The sequence below is a fragment of the Lupinus angustifolius genome, chromosome LG10 (assembly GCF_001865875.1).
Source record: "Lupinus angustifolius cultivar Tanjil chromosome LG10, LupAngTanjil_v1.0, whole genome shotgun sequence".
NCBI lineage: Eukaryota > Viridiplantae > Streptophyta > Magnoliopsida > Fabales > Fabaceae > Lupinus > Lupinus angustifolius.
In genome coordinates this window covers 3,183,452-3,199,136 of record NC_032018.1, presented here as the reverse complement: position 1 = coordinate 3,199,136, position 15,685 = coordinate 3,183,452, and the positions used below count along the sequence as shown (strand labels likewise).

The following is a 15,685-nucleotide window of genomic DNA, read 5'->3' as shown; positions in this document are numbered from 1 at the left end:
TAAGTATATTAATATGGTGATCATCGTGGTCGAGTCACACTTAAATGTGATGAAAGTTACGGTGGTTCCATATTTGATCTATGAAATGGACCAGATTGTATTAAGGAGAAGTCTAAATGTAAATAGCATACGAATGCGCGCCTAAAGAACATGTGATATAATTGTTTCAGGAAGATATGAAGCCCAAGTGGGAGATTATTAGAAATTTATAATTTCTAATTAAGGTGAACATCATATATTTGATACAATGACATCAACTATTTATTTCCGGGGTTACACCCCTTAGATTTCTAAAAGCTGATAACGGATATAGGCTTAATGGATGGATACCCATCAGGTTAACCCATAGGGGATAATGAGAACCCTATAGCATAAGGAAGGTTATGGTCCCCAACACACCAAATCAAATTCATTTTTCTCCTCTCCCTATCAGAGTGAAAACACAAGTCCCAAGAGTAATCATAGATTTGATTGAGGAGGGTCACCATACCACAAAACCTCTTTCAAAAACGTAGATCAAATGAGCACATCCAGAAACATAGAGTAAGGTATGACACCTTTGAAAGTTAATAAAGAATGAGTGTACACCAAACAAAAGGTTTAAAGGAATGATTACAGACTTTAGGCTATAACTTATACATTAATCTGTTTTTCCAAATATATAAAGGAATATGTTTTATGAACATCAAAATAGGGTTTCAATTATCAAATGATGTTTTTTATTATAATTTTTTTGAGATACTTTTAAAATACGTGTATATGAGATAAAAGATAAAAATATATGATATCAAATACAATACTTAAAAGTTGATATTCAAATAATAAATTATATAAATCGATCAAAAGCACTACTGCAAATTATTGAATTTGGATCTGAGAAACATATTTGGTTGAAACCTAAACACTCTTATAACTAAATTCAAGCACTACGACCCATGAACACGAGAATTTAGAATTGAATGTGATTTTTTTATAATCTCTAATGATGTACTAGTAATACTTAAACAAATAAAAATAATGAAGCACTTGAGCTAATAAGAATCCTTGTTTTATGTTGACCACGTTACTCTCCTATGGTTGCTCCTTGGATTGTGTTATTCTTAAGCAAGCCAACTCAAAAGGACAAAAAGTCAAAAACTTGATAATAAGGTAGATTGGTTTATAATCAGCTTATTCAAGCTGTAAATTACAATGTATGCATGCACAAGTACCAATAACCAGCATGTGCTTGTGCTTAGTTTAATCCCTTTACAATGGAATAATACAGAGAAGCAATATTAAGTAAAGGGTACAAGGTGACATATTTTATTACTCATGGAGCTATGTGAAATGCTTTTACCTTTACTGCTTCCTTTATTTATTAGAAATTTTACCATGCCTGCATGTAAATTAATTGTATCACATTTTCAAGTGAGCCAAGGCTTTATGTAACTCATCTTTTTTTTTAAAACTAATCATAAAGATTGATAGAAAAAGCAATTATATATCACCTAAATACAATTGTTGTGTTACTTTACTACTTTGAATCTGTGGCTGAATTTTTATATTATTTTCACATCTTTTGATCATTGAAACTTGTGATTGAATACTTAAGCAAAAGCTGGATTGGTAGTAAATACAGCTCCAAACAAGTTGTAAGTGACTCTTCCTCCTATTTGCCAATTATGTATTCCATTTTGGTTCCTATTCACTAATTAAATAGAGCCATTAAAAAATGAACAAGTCCAACTTACACATAAACATATAACACTATCATCAACTTCCTCTGTTTTTACTCTGTTCTCATTCTAATGGATCCATCACTTCCACCTGCATTGCCACCATCAGCACTTGACTCTGCGGCCGAACCTTCACCGTGGAATGATGAGGTTCTGCCACCTGTACCTGGTGGCAAGCTCCGTCTCATGTGCAGCTACGGCGGCCATATAATGCCACGCCCTCATGACAAGTCACTTTGTTACATTGGTGGCGAAACCAGAATCGTTGTGGTGGATAGACTTTCCTCTTTGAAAGAACTCTACACGCGCCTCTCGCATACAATTCTTCATGGAAGACCCTTTAGCCTCAAATACCAGCTACCCAATGAGGACCTTGATAATCTCATCACTGTCACAAATGATGAAGACCTTGACAACATGATCGAAGAGTATGATCGAATTGCAGCATTATCTGCTTCTGCATTGAAACCTTCAACTTCGCGACTCAGGGTGTTTTTGTTCTTCAGTAAACCAGAGGCCACAGTTTCAATGGGATCACTCCTTGATGACTCAAAATCGGAGACGTGGTTCGTTGATGCATTGAACAATTCAGGGATCTTATCAAGAGTAGTGTCAGAATCTGCTGTAGTGGATAGCTTTGTGAATCTTGATGGTGTTAGTGTTACTGTTACTCCTAGTGCTTCAAGCAACAACTTGGAGACTCAGGCTCAGGTTGATAACAATAACAAGGTTAAGAATTTGCATGATGTGGAGAACATTTTATCAAATGGTTCTTCTCCTTCAATGGCTAAAACTCTGCCTCCGATCCGGGTTCGGGTTGATGAAAATGGTTTTACTACTAGTAGAATTCAGCAGGATGAAGGGTATGTTGTTGTTTCTTCTGCTGTGGCTATGCCTACAATCCCAGCAGCTATGGTGACTACTAGTGAAAATATGAATAGGGGTGTCTCTGATGATGAAAGATCAGATCAAGGTGCACATGTTGGGTTTCGGAAACCTCCTTTACCATTGCAGCTTGTGCAACCAAGGACTAATGGTGGTTTGAGTTTTCCTTCTCCGGATTCAGTTGCAAGGTATCTATCTTTTTCTGTGTGATTCTTTTGATATTACCATATTACTTATTTGTTTTTGTTTTAGATGAATGTTCGTCAGTATATTTTATTCTTACAATTTTGAATGTAGGCAATGAGAATGTGTTTTAAAATTATTATGTGTGGTTAATATTTTCCGGAAACAAAAAAATCAAAATGTTGCCTTTTTAGTTGGTGATGATAGTGACTCTTTTAAAATTACTGATTTTGGTTTAATATTTGCAGTGATGGTAGTGTTGCATCTATAAATTCTTTCTCCAATGCTGTTTACTATCAAGAACAAGTCCAAGTTGCACAGATAGACAACAAAGCTAAGAGTGAAATACCTGATCACATACCAATACTACAAAGGGAACAAGTTCAGGATTCTGGTTACACATTACCCCCACAAATGGATCAAAATCAGCAACAACAACAACAACAACAACAACAACAACAACAACAACAACAATTTGTCCATGCCAGCAGCCACTACATCCAGCACCCTACAGCCACAGGGCAAATGCCAATGTCATCTTACTACCAAGTTTATGCCCAACCATCACAGCAACAACTTCACCACCCCATTGGTCAGCAGCAATACCCGGTTTATGTAATGCCTGTTGGACCTACACAACCATACAACATGGCATTGCAATCCAATATAGGTGACCCTAATGTGGTAGCCTCAGGTAGGTCTCTAATACCCCACCAAAGTGTTGCTGCCACAACAGCATACAAAGATGGCACTCCACCTATATACCCAACTAAGTCAGTTACTACAACAGCATACAAGGATGGTTCAAATCCTGCATTTGTTCAAATGTCATCCAATCAATTTCAGCAACAGTATGTTGCTATGCCTCAAGTCCACCATCATACACAACAGCCTATTGCTGTAGCTCCCTCAGTTGCGACAAATTATGGTTATGAATATGGTGGCAATGTGCAAGACCAAGCATACTACACACAACAGCAAACTACTGCTCCATTGCCTCCTCAGTACCAATCTATGATGCCGGCAGCAGCTGCTGCGACATTATCTGATGCTTCAAAACAATTTCCTGCTGACATTATTCAGCAGCAGCCAAATAGAACTTCACAGCAGGTATAGATCAAGTAGGAGAAAAAATGAGCAATTTTGGAGGAGGCATATTGTGGGGGGTTAATTGGACTATGCTTTCATTCTTTAATGATAAACATGTGGAGCCTTATTTACTAGTTTAAAATATCAACATAGTTTCTTTATTTTTATTATCTATATGAAAATGAATCACATTGCAAATGTAGCATTTCTGGTTATTTCAGTAATTCAGTTGAATAAGGCAAGTTGTTGACCTTAAATTTATGAGGGCCTTTTTATTATTGCTATTAGTTCTAAACTTTATTATATTTTTGCAGACTTGAGTCATTTGACAGACAAGTTTGTTTTGTCTTATTGACAAATCCTACATCAGATTTCAGACAGTTCATATACACCTTGTCCTTTTTTTAGCATGACCTAGGTTTTGATTAAGTAAATAATCTGATATTCCCTGTTCAATTAGTACCCAGAAGTAGTTTGACTACATAAATGAATATAGGTCCATAAACTGAATTTGATGAAACACCATTAAGCCAAAAAGAAGAGGGAATGTCAAAGAAAACTATATTAGCATAGCAACACTTGTTCTGTAATAGATGCCAATATAAAGATGATTGTGGTCACCACTTAGTCTGATTTCTTAAAAAAACTTTTATTTGTGGGAAAGGGGTTCATGCTTGACCCAAAAATTGACTTTAACTTCATTCTGATACGAGTGTACATCACCACTTAGACAAGATTTGTAACTTGCACCAGTATCACAATTTGGGCTAGTTTTTATCTGTTTGTCCTTTCCCCACTTTTGCTAGAGGTTTATTTGTTAAAATCCAGCAATAGTTATAAGAGAAATCACAATGATTATAAAGACAAATCAAAATATCAGAAACAACTCAGTAAACTTTCCTATCAATCTTTTGAATGTTCAAAACTTTCATTTAATGAATGATCTTTAATCTTTTGGAATAGGGCTTGGTTTGTTGTTGTATTACTTCGATAGTAGAAAATGTCAACAATCTCATTTCATCCAATTCCATAATGACATCCCAAAAACAAAACAAAAAAGATTACTTGAACAGCAATGCATGAATATTTTTGCTTCTATTGCATATGAAAAGCTATACACAAATTTAAATATAAGAGGAAAAACATTAGGACTTAGGCATGTGTCGAACCACGACTTCTTGCTTGCATACTGGGCAGAAGTTTTTATGCACAAGCCATTGTTTTATACACTGAAAGTGATAGCTGTGTTCACAGTTTAGCCTCCCCAGCTCTTCACCCCCTTCATATTCCTCCTATACATACAAGCAAGAAACATGAACACTATCTTAAATCATTCAAGCACATTTTAAAAAGATTACAAAGCATTATGCATATAAAGTAAGTGACAAGTAATGAGATATTAGATGAACTTTTAAGTCTGAAGCTATATTTAATTTTACAAACTCACCTGACAAATGGTGCACTTTTTGTCTATTTGATTCTTTGATGCACCATTTGAAATTGCAAGCTTAATTCTCTTTATGTTGAGTACCATCTCATCTTCTTTAAGTCCAGTGTTCACATAACCAATTTTCTCACCCAGCTCAAGTAATTGCTGTCAAACAATCACAAACTATGTATTAGACAAATATAAAATGAAGATTCATGTAACCAAATAGTATATTAGTAGCTTTGGGATATAACTATTACAAAATAAAATTATTAGACAGCTTAAGTGGAGAAAGAACTCACTTCATAGGACATGTTATCAATATCAAGTCTCCAGTCTCCAAATTGGTCAAGTGAATTGTAACGTTCCCCCATTAAGAGTCTTCTTTGAAGTATCATTATCTTCAAAGTTCCAACAACAATCAAGATATATTAGCTCATGAAAACAATAAGATCTAAGCCAAGACTTGATTTATTTATAGCACAATTATCAAGATATGCATGTGTATGCTCTCTTTACAAGCCTCGATTAGTCAATTATATCTGAGCAATAGTTCTGTTCTCCCAAGCTCCAATTCTCTGAATGATCCACTCTAGTCTCTACTAACTAACTGACTGACCAATGTTTATATCTTAAGGGTCTATTTCCGAGTTGAGTTTTGCAGGGGAATGAAATACACTAGTCAGATGGCTCCAAAGTCTTATTTTTTCCTCTAAAACCCAACTCACAAACAGACCCTAACAGTTTCTATAAATCAATCACTGACCCAAGTCCACAACAAGTAGAGTATTAGAGCATATAAACCAACCTCAGAAAGACCATAAGAGGAAGGATGTGGAACATGACGATAGTATCTAGAAGTGGCAAAAGACTCTAAATCAGGGTGAGGTGTAAATATGTCAGAATAATCATCCAGAACTGATATGCTTTCTGTGTTTACAGTGTTCCTTCCCAAAAAAGATGGACGCTGCTAATATATTAATTTATGAAGCAGAGTTAGTTAGACCACATGTTCAAGCAACTAGAAACCAAAACAATGACGAAACTTAACACAAATGAAACAAAGATTGCAACTAATCATTCACATGTCTATGTTACTGTTATGCACTATATATACAGGAGAAAAAACATGTACACCCATAATGTATGAGTTTAAGTCATTACATCATCTACCATTTATATTTAATACATCATTAATATAAACAGATAATGAATAAGTTTGTACAATAACAGGGCATAGATATTATTACACTTTATTACTTTATTTGTATTTTTAGCATAAACTTTTTATGCACTATATATACACACAATACAACTAACAATATATATAAGTGATATAAATCTATAATGAGTGCACTTGTTCACTTCAATTATCAATGATATGTTATTGGATTATTGGCTTGCTCGAGGAGTCAACAGTAAATAAACCAATCAAGAACCTCTCCCATGCGTTTGTAACTAGGAAATGGAAGGCGTGCACGCGAAGAAAGTGGCAGAAAAAAATAGGAGTCATGGATGATATTGAACAAAGACTTCTTTGGGGCCAAATACATACACACAATATTGTTTTGCTTTATTTTGCAATAAATAGTCTATGCATATTTCAACAGGGACTTGACACAATACATGTAGCACAATTAATTGTGTCTTCGTTATTTAATGAAAATGCATTTTCGAAGTTCAATAATGAAAGCTACTGGTCAATTTCCTAATGCTGTTGTGATTTGTGAACAGGACATGAGAAGTTAATCAATTAATTCTTACCGGTTATGAAGATGACAGATTCACATATAAAATGTAAGAGGGTCTAACATGATAGTGTAAATATTACTTCATTATCCACCATTTATTTTGATTATTTTTTTTTGTAAAGTCAATCATAATTAAATATCAATAGTGGATAATGTAAGTATATAAAACTCATACACTTTTGGTGCATACATTGTTTACTCAAAATGTAAACTCTATATGTGCAACATAACCATAAGGTAATCTTTTTTTGTTTATTGAGTCTATTTTGTCCAAGTCGGGAATATCTACATGTATATGATACTGACTCTTCTAGCGATATTTTTTCATCCACAAGACTCAAATTCAAGACCTTTTTAAAAGGAATCAAACATATACCACTTAAACCAACATCCGTTGATTATCGTAAGTTAATTTAATCCTCAGTAAATATTATTAATCTGCACAAACAACTTCGTACCTTTATTCTTTAAATTTATAAAAATAGTATTCTTTCCACAGAACCCAAACAAAGTATATTATCTTTAATAAATATTTTTTAGCAAACATAAATGATTATGTAATAGGTTTTATAATAAGACATATGACTAGAACCAAACTCAAAAGATTAGTTTATTAAGTAAAAATGATTACCATTTAATAAATATCATTAAAATGAAAGTCATTATAGATATCGACCCTTAAATATGTGACAATACTAAAAGTTTCATATTGGGTAACATAACAAATTAGAATTCAACTATTCTCATATATTTGATCATGCACTACTAGATTGTAAGGGAAACATAAATTATAAGATATTTTATTAAAAACAAGTTAAAATTTGAATTTGAATTTTTGCTACATGGTAATGGAGATGATCCAAACCACAAACTCTATATAATACTTAAATTATGAGACTCTCTTATCTAGTAGACTAATATTTTAGGTTGGACTCTCCTCGTATATTTAATTCTTGACATTATAATAATTAATTTTACATATAATAGATTATTGAAATTTAACAGTATTTTTAACAGATAATCCAAAGTCCAAACTAAGACATTGAGGAATTTATAATTGAAAAAATATAGGCAAGTTTTCAACAGATTTAGGCTCCTAATTAAGTAATTAAAGAATAAAGAGTAAGTATGGAAAAAGAAGATAGAGTACCTCCCTTTGTGTAATTATCTCCACATCAAGATTCCCTCTTGAAAACACAGTTTTCCTATCCACAGAGGAGGCAACAGTAGCATCAACTGAGAATCCAATTCCAGGGCCACACCAAACATCCTGAAAATCCACACATGTAGCAGCAGCAGAAGAAGAAGAAGAACCATTGCTACTGTTCTTGTCGCTGTTTCTTCTCTGCTTCTTCTTTCTACTCTTCTTCTTCTTCTTCTCTTGCCAATCAGCTGAGGATCTAATCACTGCAGGAACTGACACATGCTTTGATGCACTGGCCTTGCAACCAAGGCCCCTCAAGGTTGTTGCAGAAAAGTTGCTATTTTTGTTGTTGTTGTTGTTGTTGTTACTCTTTTTCTTCTTATGTTTGGTTTCATTGGAGGTGTTGTTGGAGAAAGTAGAGAGGAGGAGAGAGGAAATGGTGGATTTGCAACGTGTGGATTGGATTATGGAAGATACTTGTGGGTTTGGATCAGTTTCTGAAATGGCGTGGCTCAACCTGTTTCTGTGTTTTCTCCACTTCATGTGTTCTGTGACAAAAGGCATGGTTAAGTAACTGTTCTCAGACTTAAGAAGAGAAAGAATAGAGATGAATGAAACAGCATCTAGGATTAGAATGGAATGGAACTGCTTTTGTAGATTGCAGAGAGTGGATTTTGCATGTGATAAGTGATAACCACCTTGTCTTATATATTCTTATGTTACCTTAGATGTACTTAATTTTATCTAATTATAATTAAGCTTGCTTCTTAGGCTTATTTCATTTTTTATGCATAATCAAAACATGGAATACATATGCACAAAGAAAATAAAAGCAAGTGAGAGATATTTTGTGATTTTGAAATGTGTATATGAAGAAGATAAATGTAACTTAATAAGTAAAAAAAAAGAAATAAAAATACTCAAAAGTTGATGTTCAAGAAATATAACTTTTAACTATAACTATGATTAGTAGTACTCTTTATCCTCTCTTTTTTTGCTGAGATTTGAATTAATGAATGTTGAAATGTGGGGTTGCTTTCCTTCTGGGGTTGTTAGGTGGGGCTGTTGCTGAAATTATGGACATATGCTATCCAATCAATGAATGAGGCTCTGGAATCTGTGACTTTGGTTCTTTTTGTGCTTTTTAAGCCAAACTGATGCTACATATCAAAAGAAAAGTTAGAAACCCCTCCCTTTCTCATTGTCCATGGAGTGTAGAATGCAAAAGAGGGCAAAGGAACAAAGGTGATATAATAAATAATAATAACATATATAATAAGCTAAAATGATAGAGAGATTTAGATTTCAGATGTTAGAATAGACACCATTTGAAAATGGTCCCCTGCAGAGAAATCACAAGGTAAAAAATTATGAGTGCTTTGGGATTATAATAGCAGCCCCATCATTTACTTGCCAGCTTTCTATAGAAATAGTTGTTATCAATTATCATGTGGGGTATCTTCAATGTAAAGGAACCTTGATGTAATTTTCATGAATCAAATGCTATAGTTATTGTTACCTACTTACCATGGTGCAGTACCCAAAAAACACTGTTAATTATATATTTGCATATATTATCATCAACTTTACATTCCTTATAATATAAATTGAACAACTTTCTCACACACTATAATTAACACTTCTGATTATACTTTTGGTATGAGTTTACATTATCATTTGTTAAGTTCTATTGTTATCACATGACTAACCACATGGATAACTATTTTCTACTAATCTTGTATGCTTAGTACCAGAAAGTGACAATTAATGTATTTTGGTAAACAGAAAGTGCCTTGGTTTCGGTATGGCCTTAATTAATTAGGGAAAAATTCTAATCATTACTAAATATACTAGTATATACAAGTATTATGTTCATGCACACTAAACTCTACTTTAGATTATTCATAAGATTATGGTGGCCATTGGGCCGAAAGTGTTGCCGAATTAACTCAAATCGCCAATCTACATTTTTTCAATTCTGAGTGTAAAAATAATAATTCTGAGTTTAGTCTTTATTTAAATTCTATTTACATTTTTTCAATTCTCTCGAGGGATTAAAATCATTCTATTTTGATATTTTTTAGGATTAGAAATAAGTAAATAAATTTAAAAGTTGAGTTTAACAAAATCAAATAATATGTTTCAAATTAGATCATTCTAAAACTCCTTCACATCATGAAGAGTATGTTTGTGAGTTATAAAATATGTTCGTAAAATGGTTGTCAAGCTTCCATTTTCCATACATTTCCCTATATAAGTCGACTCATATACAAACCCTAAGTTGAGAAGTAGGACCAATGCTTCGTGTCGGTCATAGTTAAAAGCCAAAAAAAAATATATGAATTGATAACATTTAGTGAGAAATTGAATTACCACCATAAACATGTGTTTATCCTTTTCCACCGATGTCCACCTTAACTTTATAGACCATCAATTAACAAACTTCCACAGAGGACGTAGAACTAGGACCTATATGTTGACTTTTAAAGATTGGTGGATTTCATGTTATTTAACTTCTATTTGATTAATTTTTTGGTTTATGGTGGATCCTACATGATGATCATGTAGCTCAAAATTGGGGTCGAGTAAAAATTAAGGATCTATGCATTACATTTTTTTAATTTTGGAGTATTTTTCTATAATCAATCAATATTTATCAATTATCTAGCAATTTTGAGAATATGTATTCATTTCTTTTGTCTTCAAGGTCCATGTGTGTCATTCCTTTTATTACAAAATATATTTTCTGGAAAAATACCCAATCATGCTTGTATGAACAATACTAATCGCAATAATTAGTACAAATAATATTCAACAAAAATATTGAATCGTGCAATAATATGATAAATGCACTGTACTTATACCGTCAAATTTGGGAAAAGTGTATACAACTCCCTTAAACTTTACACATTTTGCAAATAGGAACCATCAACTTTAATTTCATCCTAATTAAGCCTTGAACTTCTCTAACTCATGAATAACTTCTTCTATTAAATCTTTGTTAATTTATTTTTATTTGACAGTGAAATCTAACCTCTAATTTTCTTTAATATTGACCTTTAATTTAATATTTCATTCATTCACCGTCCTCTCACTCCCCCACATTTTTTCTCATGTTATTTAGTAATTACTTCTTTCACTATACTTTAAACAATCATTTCCACAATTAGTGCAAAAAACTAAAATCATGGAATGTTTTCTCTCACTCAAAGTAAAGAGTAGTTATCAATTGGTTAATTCTAAATATAGATCACTCAAATTGATTCATAATAAAAAGTAGTTATCAATTGGTTAATTCTAAATATAGAGCATCACTTTTATCACATACATTGTTTCAAATTTTTGTTCTGAATAATATATGTTTCATCAATGTCAAAATATTCATCTCACAACAAAACATTAACCAGAAATGAAATTGCATAATATCATCCATTAAATTGAGTCATTACATTCAGAAACTAACCATGTGTCCAAAAAACAAAAAGAACTACTCCTTTCAAAAAATATTGGGATCCCACACAGAAAAAATAAAATTCAACAAAACTACTTATCATTTCTTAACATCATTTTTGGTTGACCAGACTTCAATGGCCTTTTGTAAACCTTTCTATTTGGATTAAAGGGCCATTTGCATGTTTTATAATTGTGCCCTTCCTTGTTGCAATTGGTACACCTCATTTTAGTGCATTTCTTGTTGATCCTATGTGGATTAGAAGGTTCCCTCTCTTCTCTAATTCTTTTCTTTTTTGGTCTACCTGGTGTAATCTGCACATTTGGAAGTAATATCTCATTAAAGTTATAGTCAGACCAATCTTCTTCCCCTAGAATAGGATGAATATGCATATCATATGCTTTCAAAAAAGATTCTTTAAAGAAAATATTATCCACAAACTTCTATGGTATTTCCCTTTGTTCAAATACTGCAGCCACAACATGACCACATGGGATTCTATTCACCTGCCACTTAATGCATGTACATGTTCTCTTTATAAGGTCAACTACCTTATTTCCATCAACACAGTGACTAACCTCAAATGTTCTATGCCCTTCAACATGTACTATACAATTCATCGCCTCTTTTTTGGAGACTTCTAACTTTTGTTGTATCCTTGGACATATTGATTGATTATAAGATACATGAAATTTCTTCATTAATTTTATGCGAATCATCTCCAACATAATAATGATAGACCTGTCTCTTGCCTCCTTTATATATGAGTTGAATGTCTCAGAAATATTATTCAACAACATGTTGCATTTCAATTGAGGGTTGAGAGCATATCTACATCACAAATGGTATGTATTATAACCAAACATAAGTCATTGCACTAAACAAAATAAAAAAGATCAGAATACAAAATAAGCCATTACACTGAAAAATCAATGAAATACCAAATCACAGTACCAGAGTTACACCTTAAATGAGGAGAGATTTACTCACCAACAAACTATTAATTAAATAGAAACACCAAATTTTATACTAACAATACATATTATAATATTAATTAAGGTGAGATGACCACCCATTCTTAAAAATATCAACAATTCAACTTGTGAATTTAGCATACATGTACCAATGTTTTTGTTCCTCCCTTTTTAACCATTCATAAGTCTTTGCATCAACTTTTTTAATCTCCTCCATATAATGGATATGTTCTGACTCTCTGTACGCTCTTGCAGCATTCCACATCAAGTCCTTTAATGTTTTTCCTTTAAAGCCAACATTCTTAAAATTGTTATGCATATGCCTAACACAAAATCTATGATCAACATTGATATCCTTGAACACCTCAACTAATCCCTGCACCAAACAAGTAAACAATACAAAATAATTCTTTACCGTGTCAATTAGGATTTAATTGTATGAAATGAATAATGAAATTTACCTTTTGTCTGTCGGATATTAAAGTCCAGCTCATATCTCTAATGTTGACAATGTCTTCAAGAAGCAATGTTAGGAACCATCTCCAAGACTCTTTGTTTTCTATCTCAACAACTGCCCAAGCAATAGGGAATATATTATCATTGACATCTCTACCAATAGCACATAACAATTGCCCCTTAAACTTAGTTTTCAAATGACACCCATCCATCCCTATCAATTTTCTTCACTCAGCTAAAAATCCTTTTCTAAATGCATCAATGCACATATACAACCTTTGAAAATGTTGGTTTTCTAATCTTATCTTTATTGTGCTGCCAACATTGGCCTCTATAATAGAGGTAGCATATCTCCTTAACTTGCCAAATTGTTTGCCTTCATCACCCTCTATGATTTTCAAAGCAATAGTCTTAGCACGATATGCTTTACGAATTGATATAATTACCTTATGATCCCTTTGTACAACAGATTTCAAACTGCTAGACTCTCAATTAGGTGAATCTCTAAAGTTTTCTAAGTATTTACTAGCAACCCATTTTGCTGTGACCCTTTTGTTCTGATAATGCCTTCCGCATTCATGTAGTGGGTTGAAGCTCTTAATTTGGAAACATGACTCATCTTGTATGAGAGAAGCATGAATCCTCCAACCACATCTATTCTTGCATATAGCAGTGACTCTACTTTTGTCATTATGTGTATACTTAATATCATAACCTCTTTTGATGGTCCACTCAATAAGAGCTTCTAAATGTGACATTAGTGTCAAATTTCATCCCCTTCATAAGCTCTACATACTCATGTAAGTCAGTTTTCTCATTAAACTCATGTCATTTTGGCTTGAGTTCATTATCTGAGCTATCACTCCCATCAATGCTCAACAACTCATTAGTATTATCATAGTCAGACAATTGTTCAATATCTTTACTATTTGGCCTGATTGTAAAAATACCATGGTTGCTTGCATGATTTTTATACACCCAACTATTTATTTCTTTAAGTAAATGTGTATCACTTATAGTGTCATATATGTCATCTTCTTCATCGCCTAAACTATCAATAAACTCTTCTAACTCTTTACTGTTGGTGTCATCACCTTCCACATAATTTGGATCATCCGACTCACAATCAATTCTCTGAACCTCAATGGGAACATCAATAAGATAGCTTGCTAAAAATAAAATTTAAAACATGCATCAGTGATAACATAAAACAATATATCTAAATTAATATATTAATTCCTAAATTTAAATATTGATTCCATATTTAAATTTTAATCCTCAATTTGTAAATGTAAATCCAAATTATTGATACAAAATACAAACCTTATTCACATGTAGGATACCTAATACAATCAATCTGAGAGACCTTGCGATGATGTATTTTTGCCATAACCTTGAGGAACCACCAAATTGAAGATTTGTTGAAGATAGATTCGGTGAAACAAACTTTCAACTTTGTGGCAATCAGCTGCAAAAAAACAAGTTTTTTAACCTCACAAAGGTGAATTAAAATGGTTAAATGGGGGTGTGTAGTTTAGTTGATAATAAAATTATGAAAATTGATAAAAATGAAAAAATGAAGGAATTGAAATGGTAATTTGTGATTTATTTTCTACTCACGTGGAATTTAGTGGTGGAGTTAAATAGGAGGGTTGAAGTTGAATATTAATGGAAAATATATTATCTTTCTGATCATTAAATATGAGATTTATTGTTTGATTTTCTCTTTGAGGAGAATGGAAGAAGAATGGTCTTTTCCTGCCATTTTGTTATTATGTTTTAAATAAATCAACTATGTAGATTAAAGAAAATTAAGGGTCAGATTTCACTGTTAAATAAGTTAACATATATTTAACAGAATAAGCTATTTTATGAGTTAGAGAAGTTTAAGGCTTTACTGAGATGAAATTAAAGTTGGTAATTCCTATTTATAAAAGGTATAAAGTTTAAGGGAATTATATACACTTTTTCCTTTAAATTTTAAGTTGTCTGAAGTGAGATATGTCTCAGTACTTAATAATAAATGAAAGATTGTGTAGTTCTTGAGAGTGTAATACAATGCATGTGATAAATATTTTATTTAAATTATTTGTTAAAATAAATTGTGTGACATGATAGTATATCATGTTTTATAAATATAAACAAAAGTAATGATTATGTATTTGATTTTGCAGAAAATCATTTAGATAAAAAAAATAAGTTATTTTTCAAAAAAAAGGTATAATTTTAAATGAAAATCGATCAGTTTTAATCGGTAATCTTTAAATGAAAATCAAGGCTAATATAAGATGTTTTGATTGATATAATCTATTAACAATATAATAAAAAAAACTCTCTCTTCCTACTTTTTATATATTATATATTTTATATGCTAATAATAATTTAATATTAATTAGTGATTGGTTCATGTCGCTACCCCACTAAAATTGAGTGTTTACAACATCTATGTTTTGTTATGTTAAAAAGTAATAGTCATTGAACATTAGATGAAATTGAAATCATTTTTCACATTCAAATTATTTCTTTACATTAATCTATCTATATAATTTAATGTTTACCATTAATCTAAGAATAATTGTACTTTTTCACCTCATCAAAGTTTTTT

The 15,685-nt window shown here is 32.1% G+C and overlaps 3 protein-coding genes and 1 long non-coding RNA gene across 6 annotated transcripts in view; 2 read left to right on the top strand and 2 right to left on the bottom strand.

The window, feature by feature from the left end:
- LOC109357922 lies at window positions 1,679–3,902 on the top strand. The gene is made up of 3 exons (XM_019601977.1): window positions 1,679–2,791; window positions 3,035–3,215; window positions 3,246–3,902. Exons 1-3 carry the CDS (start codon window positions 1,791–1,793, stop codon window positions 3,900–3,902), a joined length of 1,839 nt encoding a protein of 612 aa, XP_019457522.1. The 5' UTR covers window positions 1,679–1,790.
- LOC109358673 (WD repeat-containing protein 24 homolog) lies at window positions 4,222–8,899 on the bottom strand. Of its 3 annotated transcripts, XM_019603045.1 has the most exons (6): window positions 8,206–8,899; window positions 6,113–6,271; window positions 5,607–5,705; window positions 5,323–5,469; window positions 4,989–5,167; window positions 4,222–4,745 (listed from the first exon to the last, which is right to left on the bottom strand). In XM_019603045.1, the coding sequence occupies exons 1-5, from the start codon at window positions 8,761–8,763 to the stop codon at window positions 5,021–5,023; spliced, it is 1,110 nt and encodes a 369-aa protein (XP_019458590.1). In that variant the 5' UTR covers window positions 8,764–8,899; the 3' UTR covers window positions 4,222–4,745; window positions 4,989–5,020. The 3 variants fall into 3 exon arrangements, with proteins under 3 accessions (XP_019458590.1, XP_019458589.1, XP_019458591.1); XM_019603044.1 differs by lacking the exon at window positions 4,222–4,745 and having other exon boundaries at window positions 4,828–5,167; XM_019603046.1 differs by lacking the exons at window positions 4,222–4,745; window positions 6,113–6,271 and having other exon boundaries at window positions 4,828–5,167; window positions 8,206–8,898.
- LOC109358213 overlaps window positions 12,439–15,685 on the top strand; it is a 19,683-nt gene continuing 16,436 nt past the window's right edge. The window contains exon 1 of the long non-coding RNA XR_002108929.1: window positions 12,439–12,450. This is a non-coding gene — a long non-coding RNA (uncharacterized LOC109358213). The remainder of the gene's footprint in view (window positions 12,451–15,685) is intronic.
- Window positions 12,611–14,224, bottom strand: LOC109358212. Its single transcript, XM_019602313.1, has 2 exons — window positions 13,086–14,224; window positions 12,611–13,000 (listed from the first exon to the last, which is right to left on the bottom strand). Exons 1-2 carry the CDS (start codon window positions 13,290–13,292, stop codon window positions 12,746–12,748), a joined length of 462 nt encoding a protein of 153 aa, XP_019457858.1. The 5' UTR covers window positions 13,293–14,224; the 3' UTR covers window positions 12,611–12,745.